This window comes from Fulmarus glacialis, unplaced genomic scaffold, assembly GCF_000690835.1.
Source record: "Fulmarus glacialis isolate BGI_N327 unplaced genomic scaffold, ASM69083v1 scaffold13974, whole genome shotgun sequence".
NCBI lineage: Eukaryota > Metazoa > Chordata > Aves > Procellariiformes > Procellariidae > Fulmarus > Fulmarus glacialis.
In genome coordinates this window covers 1-20,840 of record NW_009206194.1, presented here as the reverse complement: position 1 = coordinate 20,840, position 20,840 = coordinate 1, and the positions used below count along the sequence as shown (strand labels likewise).

General features: G+C 38.3%; 1 protein-coding gene across 1 annotated transcript in view; it reads right to left on the bottom strand.

Moving 5' to 3' along the window:
• Positions 1–20,830, bottom strand: part of JMY (junction mediating and regulatory protein, p53 cofactor) — a gene marked incomplete at both ends in the record, with an annotated part of 46,672 nt that extends 25,842 nt beyond the window's left edge. The window contains one exon of the mRNA XM_009575661.1: positions 20,453–20,830. Within this exon, the coding sequence (XP_009573956.1) occupies positions 20,453–20,830 (378 nt within the window). The remainder of the gene's footprint in view (positions 1–20,452) is intronic.
• Positions 20,831–20,840: the final 10 nt, after the last annotated feature.

Sequence of the window (20,840 nt, the reverse complement as noted above, 5' to 3'; positions counted from 1 at the left end):
CACAAAGTTTCCATTAGATTTTTTTTAAAAAAGGAAATTATCTAAGCATTATAAGCTTTAAAAAATACTTAAAATAAAATAAAATAATTTACACTTCAATTCATACAAGAAAACAGAACATCATCAAAGTCTGTCCATTCCTTCCTTTAGTTCTTATGAAGCCGAAAATTCATGTTCGTACAAATTTGCTACAATGTATGTTTTTAATTTATATGCTTGTTTTGCATTTATTTTGGGCATTTGCCTGGGCAGACCTCACATGCTGCTGGAAATCTCCAATTTCTAAAAAAAAATTCAACTGTTCAACAAAAGCTGATCTCATACAGACATGTGGAGTACTTGATATATTTACAAAGACAAGATTAGCTGAAATTAATTCCCCTCTTATGTAATTTTCAAAGTCAAAGTCTCTTGTCCTTTATATTATCATCTCACAAGCATACATTCACAGTCCACATTTATTTAAACTTAACACAGGTTAAGAACACTACGGAATAAGCACATTGTATCTTCTATCTGTTCATTCAAGTTGGATGCCAAGCCTACGTAAAATATTCCCAGTGTACTCAACTACATCAAGTGTTATAACTGGAAGACAAAATACAGGGAATTGCAGATTAGAAACTGAAGCTTTGGTCAACAGTCCTTTGGTGTCTGGTTCATTTATATCCCAGCACAGTCAAGAGAAGTCTTGATTACCATACTGTCTACTCAGTTTGCTTCATTACATTCATATTACTATGCTGTGTTTCAGTTACCTCACCAGCTAAGAAAAATTTTCTCTTTCTTCATAATGTAAAGTTTGCTTCTGAAGGTCCTCCTAACCCCACCTGGGCTTCCTTTGAAGCACTAAAGATCGGCCAAGGTTAGAGAGAGGATGCAGAGCAGAATGCAGAGAGACTTGTAGTAGCTTTATTTACATGTTCAGCATTAAAATGATGGTCAGATGACAAGCCAGGAAGAGCTTTCCCTCAGCAAGGCTTGGCAGAGATGAAAGGTCTGGGAGAGATGGTGTAGAACAGATGTGACATTCCTCAGCAGCATGAAGCAATTTGTTGTATTACCTAAACAATTTCACGTAGGAAATTGTTCCTATTGCAAGGTCATTTGCTATGTCCTTCTGCCCTGTTCCAGCAGCATGTATATTTTGTGGCATTTGAGTTCTCACTGAGAGTACTGGGTAGTGGTTTGCAGCCTGTAAAACTACCATTTTATGAACTTTCAGGGTTAAATACACATAGCCTAAACTGCAATTATAGGGACAGAAGTCATCCCAAGATGCTCTTGGGTTTGAGTCCTAAGTCGCTATGGATTTCATTTCCATTGCATTTCCAGCCCGCTAGCTGTTTTAACCATCTAGTCTATAAAGCCACCTTCTTTCTCAGCTCCTCTTGCTTGTTGCTAGTACCTAAAAATAGAGTTGCCATACTCAAGCCTTCTCCTACTTCCCCCTGACATTATCAGAAAACCCTCTTGCAGTCCCAAAGCTGTAATTATCCCTCTGTCAAGATACTGAAAAACCAAACCTTTCTTCTCAAGCCACCCATTGCAGAAAAGGTCTCTATTATTAGCAGCACACTGTAACATTAATTTCCTTTCAGTTCCTTAGGCTATTATATCTTCTTATTAAATAAATTTACACATTTGTTTCATCGTTAAACCCTACTATTCTGCTAGGACACAAATCCTAGAGGGCAACAAAAAAATAACAAAAATTAGAGAAAACTTATCACCATTTAAAGGAGAATCTTAAGTAATCTCATTCCAGGAACAGAACAATACAATGCAGGGGTTTTTTTTCCTTTACAGACCATTCTTAAGGCCTATTTAATAGTTCTGATATTCTAGAAGAGTCTCACAACTTTGCAGAAGTTGGAGTGAAAATACCAGGAAATGAAGGACCATTTCAATTTTATGACCATCAGTACAGTACAAAGACATCTTAAGGACACTAAAAGCAAGTATCTACTTATAATCTGTTGGTTGTTCAATGAAAATCATGTCCATCACTGGCAACAGTATGGATAAAGTAATGAATTATCATACATTCCTGCACATACAGAAGATAAGTAAATGGGCATCGTTTCAAGGGCTTGTTCATGTCCAGTTCTATTAGGTCTGCTGCTGGGGTTACCCCAATCCTAAACCTAATCCTCAACTCCTTCAGAAATACCAAACCCCCGATAAAAAAATACAAGTAAGACCAGGTTATTCATACAGAATATATATATTCTTAAATTATTAACACAAGGTAAGCAACCATTCTTCCTTCCTAAGGCAATGATGCACACGGAGTCCATTTCCTATGCCTAATGAAGACCTTTCCGAATGAAAACAGTGATGAAATTTCATTTAAACTACAGTTGCCAGAAAAGACATAACAAAACATGAAAACTGATTTGGAAACCAAAGAGTATCACCTTATTTGGTTTGGAGCAAAGACCAAAGAGCTATTGAATGGGGATACTCTTCAAAACAGGTAGGAAGATTACCAACCTGTGAGCACTGGTTACGTACAGCCTCATTACATGCATCCTTCTATTAACTTGTTCTTCTACAGCCTCATTCAGACAGTGTTTTGGGGAAAAACATCTAAACATCAACCTTTTCTACAAAGGTTGTAAACTAGCTCAAAAGCACATTGAAATTATTTTGTCCTGTCAGATCAACACCATAAAATTGCTTCCTCAAATTTCACTTGGGTTAAAGGTTACACGAGAGAAAGAAAAAACCGAAGAAGTGTAAAAAAATCCAGTTTTGAAAAAGAAAAACAACACAGGGAGTTATGACATGCATTCGAAATTATAATTATGATATGTGCCTAGGTGGTCAAGAAGGCCAATAGCATCCTGGCTTGTATCAGAAATAGTGTGGCCAGCAGGAAGTGATCATCCCCCTGTACTCAGCACTGGTGAGGCCACACCTCAAATACTGTGTTCAGTTTTGGGCCCCTCATTACAAAAAAGACACTGAGGTGCTGGAGTGTGTCCAAAGAAGGGCAACAAAGCTGGTGAAAGATCTAGACAACAAATTTTATGAGGAGCGGCTGAGGGAACTGGGGTTGTTTAGCCTGGAGGAAAGGAGCTCAGGGGCGACCTTATCGCTCTCTACAACTACTTAAAAGGAGGTTGTAGTGAGGTTGGTGTTGGTCTCTTCTCCCAAGTAACAACTGATAGTACGAGAGGAAATGGCCTCAAGTTGTGACAGGGGAGGTTTAGATTGGATATTAGGAAAAATTTTTTCACTGACAGGTTTGTCAAGTTTTGGAACAGGCTGCCCAGGGAAGTAGTGGAGTCACCATCCCTGAAGGTATTTAAAAGAGGTGTAGACATGGTGCTTAGGAACATGGTTTAGTGGTGGACTTGGCAGTGTCGGGTTTGCGGTTGGACTCAATGATCTTAAGGGTCTTTTCCAATCTAAATGATTCTATGATTCTACATAAAATACACAGTTTGAAGGAATACAGAAGGGTCAGACCACTCTCTCACGTTTTGGAACTGATGTGATTACCAATCACCAAGCCTCCCCCAACACAGTGTGGTATGAAGAGAAGACTGATAGCTTTGATTCTGCTTCTGGACAGAGCCTTGTAAGCCTGATGAAGAGTCCAGGCTGCTTTATTGCCACCAGTCCTAACGGGGCACTGACACAGGGGATGGATGGTGCTAGAGGACCTCTTCCACTTCGCTCCATAAAGCAGTCCAACAGAAGCTTTCCTGTTCTGGATCAAAGTCAGCTGAAGCATTTTTTTAGCTGGCGGCCATCCAGATACTATTCAGATATCGGATAACAGTAACACTGGGTCTAGCACAGAATCCACTGAATTAATAATGTCATAAAGGCAATCAGGCCCTCCATAGACTCACAGGTAGTTTAACTGTGTATGTTCCAATTTTCAGACAGACAGTACCTAGACGATACACTATATTAGAAACGTGAAAATTCAGCTAATACCTTTTAGTAAGATGGAGACATTGGTTAAGCTGGCCGAATGCCTAAACCAACCTGGTATCTTAAAACCATGCAGTTTTCAAGGTGTTGGCATAAAATACATGAACAATTTTTGTGGCATGTTTTATGCCCCACTCATGATTAATTCTCAGCACAGACATTCAGTGTTACTGTTCATTTACTTCAACAGTCTCAGTATGAATTTTTGACTTGCACAATTTTTTAATTATATTATTTAAAGCAGTGGGTGGAGGAGGGTAGAGTAATATCCTGTACAGGCCTGACTAGCGCTATACCCATTGAATACTGCATTTATTTTAAGAATCATGTTTCACAGATGTTACATTGTTCACAACTAAATGAATCCATATATTTTAGGCAACTATTATGCAGATAGACTCTAACCAGCAGGAAGCTTTTTTTTTTCAATTTAACAGCACATATATTTGAACTGTGTAACAAAGATTATTTCTGTCTTCAGTATTTTTTAAAAAATTATTTTGTCCATAAAGCTTTAAAAGCATTACAGCAGACAGTGCAATTATGTGTGGGTTGACCTCAGTTGGGGGCATAACCCAAAGCTTGATTTAATCAGTGAAGAGTCGGGTCTTACATTTCCTTTGCTACTATTCCCAAAACTTTCCCTGATATTCCTATTTTATTTTGCATATTTTATAAAAACCTTGCAATATGACACATACCCATTTTTAGCTAAAACAGGCCATAAAGATATTTTTCAGTGTCTTCCTAAGCTTCTTCATATTTTTGGAGTAATAGTAATTACAGAATACCCTATTTTCCTATGAATTTAGATTCTCGGAAGCCTGACAGTATTACTTGCCATTTCCAGAACAAATTCTAAAGATTTTTAATTGAAGCAGCATATTTAAGATCACAGGTAAAACTAAGGATAGTTGTTTTCAGAGAGAAGTACAGTACTCCATATAGAGTAGTTTTTAGATACTCCATTCTTTCCACTGAACAGGAGTCCTAAAATACCAAATCCTCGTGCTGATACCCTTGCAACAGTCTGCCATGAGCTCCAGACAATTTGAGTTCCAAAGAAGTAAAGCTCCAGAGTACATAAAACTTAGATGCAAAATTTTAGCAACTGAACTTAGACTGCAATTTCTTGTATCAGAACGTGCTTAAAATTGTTTCTATTCTCTCTCTTTTTAAGCTATCTTTAAGCAAACAAAAAAAATTCTTGTTAAAAGCAAACACACTCCCACATGCCCTGGTAATGTGCAGGAGTCTCAACTACATGAAATCTGTACTATAGGCAAACTACTTTTCTCTCTCTTACACGCATGGTCCTGTATTTACATGTCACCTGTTGTGATTAAAAGATCAAGCCTTGCCAGGACGTTTAGCCTTCTGTTTGCATGATTCCATTGCCATCAACAATTCTTGCTTTTCTAGTATAAAAAGACCATTCGCATTGTGGTAGCAGGTGAATGCCCCAGTAACAGACCAAAGCCTGACTCTCCAATACAGATCTATTTTACTGTAGGAATCATCTAAGAGGACCAGAAATCATCTAAGAGAATACAAAAGATGGATACAGTTGGGATAGCATAAACAAATAAGGTAATACTGCCCAGCATGAGAAGTGCTGGAACCAGCACTACATCTGTCTAACCTCTTAAGATAAAAAGAAGATACAAATGAGTGAGTTCCATATTAAGCTTATTTGGAAAACACACAGTTTGTAATTGGTATGTAAAGCAATCATCCACTTACTGAGTGGACAAAAAAGTCAAATTTTTTCAACGAGGCTTCTGAAAACAGGGAATTGGAAGTGTATGGTGATGCACTGCAAAGTTTATTGTCTGGGGGGGATTTTCTGAAGGGCTGTTTAGAGAAGATTAATTAAAATAATCAAACCAAACGCACACATAAAACACACATAACAAACAAGTTCAAAGTGTGCAGTTATTCTAAGAAACAATCAGCAAACACACATGCACAGAAAACAAAACCCAAAAAAGATCTTGGGAAGTAAAACACAATGTGTTTAAAACAAAAAGGAACAATTCCATAAGATGTGTCTTCTAGGCCTCTGAAGAGCTGCTTGTATCAAGCAAGCCACACTATTCCTCTTTAAACTCTGTTTAAAACAGTCTGTTACCTGCATGCAGAAAGCCTGTGTACCTCAGTACATGTGTGCAGAGAGGCATTGCATCTAGGTGACAAGATTTCTGTAGCAGGGGTCTACAAGGGTGGCTTCTGTGAGAAGATGCCAGAAGCTTCCCCCTTGTCCAACAGAGCCAATCCAGCAGGCTCCAACATGGACCCACTGATGGCCAAGGCTGAGCCCACGGTGGTAGCGCCTCTGGGATAACATATTTAAGAAGGGGAAAAAAACTGCTGGGCAACAGCAGTCGGAAGAGAGAGGAGGGAGAATATGTGAGGGAAACAACTCTGCAGACACTAAGGTCAATGAAGAAGGAGGGGGAGGAGATGCTCCAGGTGCCGGAGCAGAGATTCCCCTGCAGCCCGTGCTGAAGACCATGGTGAGGCAGGCTGTCCCCCTGCAGCTCATGGAGGTCCATGGTGGAGCAGATATCCACCTGCAGCCCATGGAGGACCCCATGCTGGAGCAGGTGGACGTGCCCTAAAGGAAGCTGTGACCCCACGGAGAGCCCACGCTGGAGCAGGCCGCTGGCAGGACCTGCGGCCCCATGAAGAAGAGCCAATGCTGAAGCAGGTTTGCCGGCAGGACTTGTGACCCCGTGGGGGACCCACGCTGGAGCAGTCTGTTCCTGATGGACTGCACCCCGTGGAAAGGACCCACATGGGAGAAGTTTGTGGAGATCTGTCTCCCCTGGCTCGGACCCACGCTGGAGCTGGGGAAGACCGCGAGGAGGTTTTTTTAAGCAGCGGCAGAGATGACATGTTATGGACTGACCACAACCCCCATTCCCCATCCCCCTGTGCCACTCGGGGAGGAGGTAGAGAAATTTGGAGTGAAGTTGTGCCCAGGAAGAAGGGAGGGGTGGGGGGAAAGTGTTTTTAAGATTTGGTTTTATTTCTCACTATCCTACTCTGATTTCATTGGTAATAAATTACATCAATTTCCCCAAGTTGAGTCTGTTCTGCCCATGACAGTAATTGATGAGTGATCTCCCTGTTCTTACCTGAACCCACAGCCTTTTGTTATATTTTCTCTTCCCTGTCCAGCTGAGGAGGGGAAGTGATAGAGCAGCTTTGATGGGCACCTGGTGGCCAAGGTCAACCCACTACAAGAAAGCACACCAGAAGGCTAAGACCAGCACACTGCAGATTACCTGGCCTCTTTTCAGTCATATCAGTTATCTTCGTTTATACTTAGGTTAACAGCTCCTAGGACAGTAAAAATTACTTTTGTCAAGTTCATTTATACTGCCTACCAAAATGCACCTCATTTCAATATACTACCTGTAATACAAGTCCGTAGAAAAGGAAAAACTGAACTGGGTAGGAAAAACTGAAGTAGTATTTTAACATAGTCAAGTGAGCCAAAACATTATTTCCATGTATGCATCATTACTGAACAATGCAACTTCTCTCCTCCCATCTGAACTTCTAAATAGAAATCTCAGCAGAGCTGTATGCATATATATAACTTGTTGGAATATCTCAAGGCTCAGGCTTAAAGCTGCCAACTCTGACAACAATGTATGGCACACCAGATCTCTTCTGAAAGCTTAAGAGGGAGATGTCAACAATTAAAAACTATGCATCTTCTTTTCTATAAACAAGATAAACATATGTGGAACATCATGATAAAAGTTGCTTTTATTTTAAGATGGTACTTGTCTGATCGCCTTACCTTACTGTATGATGTGGCTATGCCACTCCTGAGTTACACTATCATGCCAAATGAGTGCCTATAAAAACCAGGTATTTGTTTTAATTTAATATATTACTTAGAAAAGCACAGCCACAAATAAGCTACAGAAATCATAGCAAACAAGGGCTAATTGCATAGGAGCGCTCATTGTACAGGACTGTTAGGCTTTTTTCTGCTGTTAGTAACACAGAAATAAGTATTTACATTGTAATGTAATTTGATGAATAAAATACATCTGTTTACTGTATTTCAAAGTTATTATGGCACTCTGAGACTCCTTCCCTTTGGAAAGGGGCAAAATAACTAAAAAATAAAGTCACTAATGAATCACTGATCAGTTGGAACATGGTAACTGAACAAAAAGACTTTTAGGCAACACCTCACCCTGAAGGCTTGGCAAAGAGCTTCTTTTACACATGTCCTAATGAGTTCTAAGTAATTTTTTTCTGCAGGAGTACGATCGAAAAAAACCCCAAACCCAGAAGACTGAGAACATACATTACATAAGTGTTCACGCTGTGCCATAAAATACATTAACTTTTGGTCCACAGACCCTCTTCTTCTGTGCTTCTGAACTACGCTATTAGTCAGGAAAACATATTCAAGAGCCTCAAAACTGACAACTGTCTAAACAAACTAATATTTGCATACAATGAATACATTTACTTAGCAGGTATTACAATGCTACTCTTAAAAGCCTTCTTTGTGTAAGGTTTGCAATGTCAGCACACATACTTAGCCAAATACCCTCTCCGTCAAAGAGCAAATGTCCTTTTAAGAAAACAAAGGTGAAAATTTGATGCAAACAAAAAAAATTTAAGATGTCTGATCAATTTCACTTTGAAGTCAGCTCATGGGAATCATATCAGCAGCACTGAATTAGTAGTCTTAGCAGTTTTACAATGCATTTGGCATGGTAGCAGATATTCCCAAATGTCTGATAAATCTAGTGTTAGACTTTTAAAAATGTAATTCAAAGCGGGTAAAGCATTATGACAATACCAGATTCAAAGCACTGATACAGGTGAAATTTACTTGTTAAAGCTGAGCTGAGCTAATGGCTTGCTCCTATCGACAGGAGATCCCACTTCTCATGCCCTCTTCCCTCTCTTCTTCCAATTCCACCCCAACTCCTTGCTCCTTCTGCTCTCAGGTGCCCTCGTCCTCCGCTGCACTGGCTTTGGTATTTCTCAGACCCTTCAGCAAACTAACTGAGCATCTGGCAGAAAGCTATTTCTGTAGTTTCCCTTGGATTACTTTACTGAGTTGAATCAGCACACCACAAGGACAGAGAAGCACAACGGTAAGGAACACAAAGCTGAAGGGGGGAGGACAGAAAGCAGTAGGACCCCGCCTCTTTCAGCATTAGCAAGCTGATGATCCACTTCTTCAGCTCTCTTCAAGAATGCAGCTGATGAACCACTTCTGAAGCCTGGACGACAGCTGACAGTTAACTCAAATGGCCCTCTGTGTGATTTCTCAAGGCTGGTATAGTTCAACCCTGTTTCAACCTTTACAGCACTTTTTAGAATGGTGAAATCATGGAAAGGCAGGTCTAAGAAGGAAACAGCATTATGGATGACTAAATGCAATTTTTAAAGTTTCTAAGCTAAAATAATGGGGTTTTTTATTTAAAAGTTCAATACAACATCCAAAAAAGCCCAATAAAAAGAACACATTTACAGCCCACTAATACTAACAAAAGGCTAAATAAGATATCAAGAAACTCCTGAAATCCCATATCATGCACACTGTTTTTCCTCTTACTCTAACAGCAAATATCATGTAAATAACAAGCTATTAAATCACTTCCATAACAGCACATTTCAGACAAAAGCAATTTATATTAGTATCAGGCAAACACAGACTTGTGTTCTGTGGTGTTACCTGTTTGGGTTGCTTTTGTTCCTGTTTTCATGGAGAAATAAAAGGGAAAGAATATGCAGTTTAAGTTACGGAGAAATAAAATCCATGCATGATAAAGCAGCATGATAAAACACAGTTGAAATAATAGATACCATTTACCTATTAATTCAACTCTTCCAGAACAGCTGGAAGTAGTATTGGGATTTTGGAAGTATTGGAAGTAGTTTGGGATTTTTTAAACTCCTCCCACATATGGATTTTTTGCTGAATTATACTACTCTGAAGTGACAAAATGGTACAATTTAGAATTCTGACATCTGATGATTATAAACAAATATCACATTACTGATGGCTGAAGAATTTGGGCTCTGAAGCCACAGTGCTATTTGTAGAAAAATTAGAAACTCTCAGAAACTTCTAAAACTGACCTACAGATTTTCTCCCTCAAAAGTTTCACAACTGAATTAATACATTTGTTTCTTTTTCGTTTTTTAAATTTCCTTAAAACAGATATAAAGTACACAGTGTTATTTAAAGTTTGGGTTTTTTTAAAAAAAGAAAAGCCCTAATCAAAATTAGTTCTATTTTAAGCATGGGGTTCAACTACAAAATTCAGAGAGGTTCCTTCTAACATAATAATCTATGATTCTAAGTTATTGAAAAATCTTTTACAATACACTCTCCCTAAAGTAGCTCAAAACAAGTAATGATGCAATGCTGTTATGTGAAAAGTTATGCTACTACTAATTTTAGATGACCCACATAAATTGTCTGCAAGTCATCACAAACAAATGCTAATTGATTATTTAAACAACATTTCTCAAAGGAAAAAACACCATCCAGTTCCCTTACACCAGTATCACAGCATTTTTTCCAAAAGAAGGTCATATAAACATTTGTCTACAAATGCATTTTGGAAAGTACTATAACAGTAGCATAAAACAAACAAAAATTTCCATTACCATTTAAGAAAGCAGAGGTACTCAATTTACTTTCAGAAAAAATAAAAAAGGTTGCTGAATGACTGGAAGTGTTTTATAACACCTTTCCAGGAGTAATTCGTTGACAAAAAAAGTCCACTAAGCATTAAAATTTTTCTGAATAGGTAATGTTTGTCTGCCCCATACATAACAAAAAAAAAATCCACACATTTGATAACTTTTACTATATAAATACCACAAACAGAAAAGAATAGATAGAAAGGAAACCCAGAGATAGGGTCTTACCAGTAAAAGTTTTTTTACTGAAAACAACCTCTGCCAAAATGTTTGCAACTGGTGAGCAGAATCATAGGCAGATACACCGCTAGCGTTTCATTTACATCTACTCTGAACAGCTCCAGATGATGATTTTAAAAAAAATAGCTTGCCAGGGAAGTTCTCTGCACATCAAAACACCTTTCTGCCTACGAGCAGAAGAGTTAATCCAAAAGTAAAATCCAAACTGCACAAATAAGCCTCTAATAATGTTACTAATAATAATGGACACAGTTGACAAGCAACAGCTAGTAAACAAGGAGACATTTGGGAAGACATTTCAAGTTAACATCTACCACTGTGTGTTAGAATTCTTCATGAAGTTTTCAGACAAACTAATAATGGTTTGGTTTATATTTCAGGCCCAAATTCTTCAGAAAATGGAAATTGGGCAAGTCTTAACAACAAACTAATTAAAACAAACACACATTTCTCTTATTAATTTATATAGCTTATGACTGGAAGATACTATGAGATCATCCAATCTCCTGCCCAACAAATTTGGACTATTTTCTTTGTTTTTATAATCCTGTTTCAAGTTATGCAAGGGCTTCAACAATTATTCTTAAAGACTAACTTGTGTTCTAGCAAATAGCACCACCAGATTTCTGATGCGATCATACTATTACTTCCTGAAAGGGCACAATTCTTTTTTCACCATTCTTAAAACATTCTTGCATGTTTGCTATTAAACAAGAACTGCACCTAAAGCAGGGATTTTCAGTGAACTATCCAAGATCTTTGTTCTGAATGGTTACAGTGATGTTAATATTACGCAAGATGCATGAGTAATTCAAATAAATTGTTCCAATGTCTATTAACTTTGGCTCCCTTCCTCAAAAACTCTCAATCTTCTAATCTAGATCAGTATACACTACATGGTTAAACCTACAGTTGCTGTTAGCCTCATAGGCCCCTTCACCAGAGCACTATCATGCTGAATACCAGTAGCAGGACAAAACTTCTGGACACTCAATTTTTAACACAGGAAAATGTTTACAACAGCAGAATATCTTATTTATAAGCTTTTACAACATAATAGATTAACAATAACTTGTGGTATATTTTAAAAATAAAGTGAATTTATTTTAACTAGGGTTTTTTTGTTTGTTTGTTTTCTGGGAAAGAGAGAAGAAACAATGTAACTGTTATATTACTGGCAACTCCTGAGTACACCAGTTGCCCAAAATCGCAAAATATGTTTTAGGTGCAGGTTCCTCTACAGAGTTCAAATCATGTTCACTTGCTTCTCTTGCTTTTGCATGGTACTAAAAAAATACACTGCGGCATTATAAACTCACCCACAGTAGAATTATATCACAAAATGTTAATAGTTGATTCTTCTCTGGAGAAAATAAAGGAGGAAGAGGTTTGAACCTATTTAGAAGATACTCTCAACTGCTAAAGCAACAGGCTTAACATCCCACAATCCCACCTTACTCCACTGCCAACCCCTATTTAGCAGATAGCAGACTGAGAAACAGCTCAGATACATACACGTAACATCACAGAGTTATATGTCAATATGTATCTTAAGAATACCATCATTCTCCTTCCCTCTCCTCCTATGCTACCTTCCTTTTTCTACCATATTCCTTACGGCTAAATTTTCATCTCTTGAAAAGATAAAGTTTTGCAGATGTATCTTCAGGTGGACTCAGTCCCCGCTTTGACTGATGTTCTTGCCAAAAATAGCAATTTCCTGGTGGACTGCAATGGTATCTTTCTACTAATATCAAAAAAGGGATACTTAAAAGCACTTACCCAAAGAGGAAAAATGGTAGGTGCAGCCATTTCTGGATAACTCTGCTTTTCAGTGCCTTCTTCAGCTCTGTGGTAGCAATATTTACATATATAAAGAATAACAAAAACCTCACTGATCATCTGTAAGCATGTCATATTATAGCAAGAAACGTAAAAGATGAAATGATTAGAAAGGATCTGCTTTCAAATTCTAAGCCTGCCTGTGTAATACTATTTCAGCCAGAAACAGAAGGGAAAAAAAGGTACTGGATTAAGAAGGCAGTTTTAAAAGGCATCGACTTGAAGGTAGGACATTCATTTGAAGAGAAATAAAATAATGCTGGAAAAATTGAGAAAAAATATGCAAGACAAAGGTAAACACGAAGAAAAGAACCCAAAACCACCCCTAAAAGCTAAGAAATAAAGTGAGCTGGGAATCCCGAGGAGCGTAACGGATTACAGAGTGTTTATTACACAGGTGGTACACACCTCTTCAAAATACTCTGGCACATGAAAATGCTGCAGCTGCGCATCAACTAGAACAACTTTAAACAAAAAACAGAGGAAAGTCTACCTCTACATCTAGGGAAACAAAACAATTCAAATTTTGAAGGGGAATATCAAATAAAATAATCTCAACAGCAGAATACTCCCCCAACTACAACACATAAACGGTTCCCCAATCCCAGTTCAGACAGTTAAACAGAGGATATATTGCATTTTATTTCCTTTTTTTTTCTCCCAGGTACTTGGATAAGGAAATGAACTATGAGACTGGCAAGCTGCCGTCTTCAGTTTCTAAAAATTCAGTCTACGCTTCCTAAGGGTCGTACTGAACAGTATTGCTATATTCCACAGAATGTACTCTTTTTTTTCACGTAAGACTTAAGTTCTGTTAAGGAAGACCTAATTTTTCAAGTAGATGTCCTTTTCTTTGTGTACATATCATTTGTACATGTGTTGAAGAAATGTACATTAGTTTAAGCATTCTGCTGTTTTCAGATACAGCAGTAGTATTCATGATCTTCAGCTAGCTCCTGTCAAACTTGACAGGGCATTAATAAAAGAATGCATGAAATCTATCTACATATATATGCCGTAACTGCACTGTAGAAAGGGGGAAAAAGAAAAAAACCCCAAACTTCAAATCCAAAACAAGTATTCTACTGGGATTGGAAAAGAGACAACACAAAAAGATCGACAAAAACAAAAACAAAAACAAATCTAATTAACCTATTATCGTAAGTCTATAAATCTCTGAAACAATTTGCTGCTACCTATAAAACAGAAGTAAAAGGGAAGGGCGGTAGAAAAAAACCAAACATTTACTCCAGAAGATACCAAATGGAAGAAGGATAAAAGGTAAGATTTTCAATTAAAAGGTAAATTGTTATTTTGCTTAGGGTTTAGAAGGTTTTAACACCCAGACTAAGGAGAGAAGCAAATACTATGGTAATATGGTCTAATGTCCTTTAAATATGGAATTCCTAGAAGCCATTTTAAAGCATGTATTTTAAAATTATATGTAATTACATCTTAGGTTTTCAGCAACTGTGAATCCACCATACGACTGAGCTGTGGCGTATTTAATTATCCTTGCTACTGTAAGGGTCCCAGAATCTCAAGTGATACAGCCCCTCTACCTTACTTCTACGTCTTCCAGTAGTATCAGATGTCATCATCAAGTGTTTAACTTGTAAAATGGATTTACATATACAGAACACATTTCAGAAACTCACTGAAACACTGAAAACAAAATATCCGTGTGACTTAGATTTTTATTATTTGCAGAAAAGCGGAAGGGATGAACCATTCCACATTTAATTCTGCTTATTTGAAAAGGTATCGCAGTATCCTTGCTACTGGGTTTGATGATTGCAGAATGAGTCAGGTGTGATCTTCCAATGTCTAAAATGCTGAGCCTTTAAAATATTTATTAACTTAGGACTAGTTTGTAACAACCAGAAATAACTGCTAATTTAGGTAGCAGCTGCAAGTTAGATAAATAAAAAGATGATGGCTGACAAGGAAGAAAATATATTTGGTTGGACAGTGTAATGGTTTAACCCCAACTAAGCCCCACACAGCTGCTCGCTCACTCCCCCCCGCCCCGGGTGGGATGGGGGAAAGAATCAGAAGGGTGAAAGTGAGAAAACTCGTGGGTTGAGATAAAGACAGTTTAATAGAGAAAGCAAAAGCCACGCACACAAGCAAAGGAAAACAAGGAATTCATTCACTACTTCCCATCGGCAGGCAGGTGTTCAGCCACCTCCAGGAAAGCAGGGCTCCATCACGCATAATGATTACTTGGGAAGGCAAACGCCATCATTCCGAACGTCCCCCCCTCCTTCTTCTTCCCCAGCTTTATATGCTGAGCATGACGTCATATGGTACGGAATATCCCTTTGGTCAGTTGGGGTCAGCTGTCACAGCTGTGTCCCCTCCCAGCTTCTTGTGCACCCCCAGCCTACTCGCTGGTGGGGTGGGGAGAGAAGCAGAAAAGGCCTTGACTCTGTGTAAGCACCGCTCAGCAGTAACTAAAACATCCTCGTGTTATCAACACTGTTTCCAGCACAAATCCAAAACACAGCCCTGTACTAGCTACTATGAAGAAAATTAACTCTATCCCAGCCAAAACCAGCACAGACAGCAACACAAGTACCAGCCACAGTACTATTATCATGTGTCCCCTAAGAACTTGGAGTCTACTTACCTATTCTGCAGAGCATGCCGTGCAGCTGCTGACGTATTACATTTTGGTTAGTACTAACTTATAGTACTGGTACAGTATTTAAACAGCCTCTTTACAAAGTATTCAGAAGACGCAAAACAGTTTTACTGGGAATGGATGTTAACACCACAAATAATGAGTATGTAAAAAGAAGCTTTCAAACAAAAATAGGTTGGATTTCCGGAATGCTCAGTATTAGTCTTAACTTTGCTCTATTCATGTCAATAGGAAAAAAAAATCCACAGTATATCTTATTTTAATACTCACTGCTCCCAAAGTTAAATATGAACCAGTGTTGTCTCCTAAGACACCTTATGTATCTTCTAAATCTAGCTATTGCAGTTAACAAACAGGATCCAGTTTTCTTTGCTTCTTGCATAGAAGGATATTACACTGGTTTTGATGGAAACACTACTGCTAGGATTTGTTTTTTGTATTACTGAAACACTGAATACTTTTTTGTAGTGTTTAATATTACTTACTTTTGCATTATTTACGAGTTTGACGTTGAAATCTCTCTTTAAATCACACTGCGCCTAGCAGAAGATCATTGAATAAAAACAGGTCACCTTACCTCTGGGAAACTTGCATTTTTGGTACGGTGCCTCACTACCTACCATATACACATTTACTTTAGAACCGAATGCACATAGTCAAAAGCAAGGAAATAAAATTCTCCTAGTTACTGAGATAATCCCAAATATTAATTTTCTCTGAAATATTAGAACAGGTTCAACAAAACAAAAGAATAACCTATAGACATTATTTAGCTTTTTTGACGTAAACAGAAATATGTGACAGCACCCTTTGAAAGCAACAAATGTGCAATTCCATGATTTATAACCAAATCAATTACTTATCGATTTGTGTGATTTGCCAATCATATTTCAGTCACTGAAAACAAAAAATACTTCCCTACTGTTAAATTACTGTTAAAGTAATTTTAAAAAATTGTATACATACTGATTTAAGAAGAAAAGAAAATGACAATACAGATTTCTATCAAAAACCCTACATTTTCTTCTCATAGAACTTGTTACTGTAACAAAATAGATCAAAGGTTTTTATGTTAATTTTTCTTAACCTTTCAAGCCTTTTGAATCAAAAGAAAATTAAGCCAACCTACATAAGATAAAAGTTACCAGGGCTATGCTGGTGCTTAGTAAAATATTCCACGATACAGGGGAAGGAGATTAAAAATATCAGTAGGTCCTCACTCCCAAGGCAGTCTTAGGTTAGCCACAGAAAATAAGATGCTCTCAGAATTTCTTCAGAATTTAGTCATCACTAAGAAGTGTTTCTGAACTTTTCTGTTAAAGCAATTCAAAAGAACACACACAGGACAGAGATGCAAAATGGTCTTTTAACAGTCTGCCTGCAGATACTAGAATTCATAGATTTTACAGAGCAGCAAAATGAAAGCAAGTCTCTCACTAGTTTTATAACTAGCATTCAAGATCCTATAGGCTATTATCTGCCAAATTTCAGACTGCCATGGCAATTATCAGCTATAAGGAGCAGAGAGATTCACAGGTACTATTAATTCAAAGATGCTGAAGTAGGCATGTAATGTAAAGATAGGCTTCCCAAACTCACAACTCACTATGCAAGAGCAAGTGAATGGATAAGCATACAATGGAACATGTTTGTTGGTGTGACTAAGCCACCAAATCCTTTTAATCACAGTTTATACTAATGTCACTTTTTATTCAGCGAAACTGTGACTTCCTTCAACCTTTTGCCAACACAGCATTGACAGAGAGGTATGACACCATCTTTGATATTACTATACTCTCAAAAATTTACAAGCATGTACACTTAGCCTAGAAAAACTCCTCCCATGTTATATGGGGAGGAACACAGATAGGAAACTGGGAGGAACAAGAGTACAGAGGAGAACTTTTTCTGCCTTCTAGATGCAAAGTTTAAGATTTTGGAGATACTGGCCAAGAAGCCAGAATCCCAAGTAAGGATTCAGTGTCATCCTCTCTGCTGAAATAACAACATCTTTTTATCTGGTCATTAACTGATTCTGTATCATGTCTGTATTTGGGAGCTCAGACCTCTAGCCGAGCACCTGAGGAATTTTTTTAAACGGGCATAAGCTTAAGGAACAAGGGCTCCAAACAAGTGTTTATTCGTTTTCAAAAATGAGGTAGAACAATGTTTACTCCTTTATATACAAGTGTTTATTTTAACATAAATTAAATTCCTAAGCTATTCCAGAATTAATAGTTTTATTTGAAAAAATAAAGGATGTGCTATTTCAAAACTGCAAATTGTGCAGAAGAAATTAATTCCAGGTCATACAGTTCCTCTACAGCTATTTTTCCTCCTCATCTTGGATCTGTTTCTACTTGCAACATTTTTCTGGCTTATTAAAGGTTTATAATTGAGACAGAGATAAAAATGCCTATTACAAAGAGCAACAATTATTAACTGCTGTGAAAATAAACTGGCTTGTGTGTAACTTATGGAAAGCAACAGATGGCCAAGTAGGGGATGCTGAAACAATGAACATGAGAGGTTTTGTTGCTCACTTTGCTTCTCCACCCCAAAGAATATAATCAACTCCAAGCATTTCTCAAGTAATGTCTAACTGCACAGAGGAATTAGTCCTGGAAAAAAGAGATATATGAAATAATTATAAACCACAGAGGCATATTTTAAAATGTTAAGCCAAAGTCTCAGCATTCTAAACGTGTTTTTTGCACAATTTTACATTAATGAAGACCCTCCATGTTCATTATGCTCCTCGATACCATTTTGGTTGCCAATGCTGCTCAATCCCTTCCCCTTTTCCCCGAAAGTTCTTGTAAGAGGTAAAACCGTTTAACATTGCAGGAATCCAACATCCTGCAATCAGCTAACAGATTCAGCTAACAGGCAGACTTCAAGCATAGATGGAAAAGTAAAGAGATGTGAGAGATGAAACATTGATTCAGTAGGTTCTCTTGAAAGTACGAAAAACCTTTACTTTAGAAATACCGAGCAGTACCTATCATCCATTGCTTCATTTGCGTAGAATTGCAATGACAAACAATACCAGTATTTGCTTAAAAGAAAGACATTTCCTGTGGACCAAGTAAACCACTAACAGGTAAGGAAAAGAGAAACCTGAGAGCCAAAAGGGAAAAAGCAGCTCATTCTATTGGTTTCTTTTCTTAAACATGAACTACTTTTAATTAAAGACGCATCAATTTACACAACTGACAGTAACCGAAGTACAGCTGTACTGACTTCAGATACACTACTGGATTGGTTACCATGGGAAAGGAAGGTTGTACTGTAGTCAAATACACAAATAGGCTCTGCCATTTTGTCTGCACCAAGTTCTGAACATTTGCAGAGAATAAGATATTGTAGTTTAGAGATCTTGATGGATAAAGCTTGCATTGCCTATTGATAACCGATTTATTTTTTGCCGACAGTACTGGTGTTAACAAAATAGAAGTTGAGATTCCCCAAGAAACAAATAGTTCTTGCACAGTAATTCCAAATTAGTGTTTCCTAAAAAACACCACACGCTTTGAGTTAGGTACCCAGTTCCCAAACTCTACATGTTTAACAGGAACTCTCTTGTCCTGCTCAGCTCCTTATAAAAACTGCTGAGCTGAAGGCTAAGTGAAGCTAAGCACATGCTCCCAAGCATTCATGCGGTCAGAAAGAGAAAAGCGGAAGACAATATGCTTTCATATATTCTGGACTAAAACTACTGCAGAAGACTACTAGACTAATTACTGGCTGTACACCAAAATTAACAAGGATTAATTCAGCCCTTTAGATAGCCATGAAAAAAAAAGAAAAATCAGAATGACATATCCTAACACAACAGTTTGGAAGTAAACTTGAACCTGACAGTGCTACACTTGGATGCCCTTATCATGATTTCATTGATAGAACGATTTGCTTACACTCTGTAACTCCAGTCCCTTAGAAGAAGCTTGGCCCGAATCCTACAAAGACTCAAAACTATTCCATCAAAACAGACAGCAAGCAGATATGCTCATACTCCATCAAGGAACAAATATTCACCACCACACATTTTCGAACACACAACATTGGTAGGATATATGTGGGCAGCTGAAGCAGCCAAACTTGACCTATATCCATACAACAGCATTTAGATAGTATTTGCAAAAATAAAAAATTCCATAACCTGATTCGTTCACACAGTCGCACCTAGACAGATCCTGGTACATTCTGGATCAAGGCCACCAAAACATAAAAACAAATGTAAAATTCTCCTTTTTCTCCTGGAAAAATCGGGATCCTCATATCCCTCAGTCCACAAAGATGTGAAAAAATTCTCACACACTGATAGTGTTAGAAGAACCTCCTCAACTACTTTCGTCTAAATAGTACGTTATGAGAAAGAGAGATGGAGTGTCCTGAAACACCCAAGTCTTGTCAGACACTAGGAACAACAATACAGTAAATACTCGCTAGGACGGGACAGCCTGCTTTTTAAAATCCCAACTCTAAGGGCTTAACAGCTGAACAAAAGTTGTAGTTACTCCAATTCCACTGGAAAACATCATCTCGCTTGAAATACCAGATTCAGCACCCAGAGCCTGTAGGAACCCAACATTTTTTGGCCTGAAGTGCCTAAATTGTACTGTCAAAATAAACACCACATGTTGCTGCTCCCATTAAACAGAAAAATTCAGCCTCCAACACATCCTGGTGCAAAGCAATGCAAGAACAAAAATCTGGGAGCGAGACTTTGCCAAAACTATCACATCCTTGTTCACAAACATAGACATTTGATTGCACAGGAAAAAGTACTGAGGCATGCTTAGATGACTAGGGAAATCTGCACCTTCTTAAATCCTGGCCCTAGAGATCTAGGAAGGGTTAAGCCTCGTTTTTTTAACTTAGATTTTCACAGCTTTTTTTTTTTTTTTTTTTAACCTGGACAGTTTTCCTGTACTTTTTTTTGTCCCATGGTTCGATCACTTCCGCAAAGGTAGAGGGGAGCAGCTGGAGAGAACAACTAAAGAAAATGTCACAGAGTAAGGAAAAACGTAACACTAAGGTGAAGATATCTGGACCATGCAGTAGCCTCACCTCCTGGATTCGTCTGCGGGCCCGCTGCAGCACCTCCTCGTACCCCTTCTGTCGCAGCTCACTCAGGCTCTCATAATACTCTTCGGGGTCGTCAGTCTCAGTGAAAAGCACCTGGGAAAGGATCTTCCAGCCGCAGGTATCCAAGCAGTGGACCAAGTAAACTTGCAGTTTGTAGCAGAGAGCGTCCATCTCCTGCTCGGATAGCTCTGGGGCTCCGAACAGCACCGTCCACATGCCCGAAGGCTCCTCGGGGAAGGCAGGCAGGTAGGGCTCCAGCTCCGAGTTCACCGAGCACAGCTGCTGGTGCACAGCCCGCAAGTCTTGGAAGGAGAAGAGCCCAGCCCAGCTGCACTCCTCCCCCACGGGCTCCGCGTCGGGAGCGGCCGGC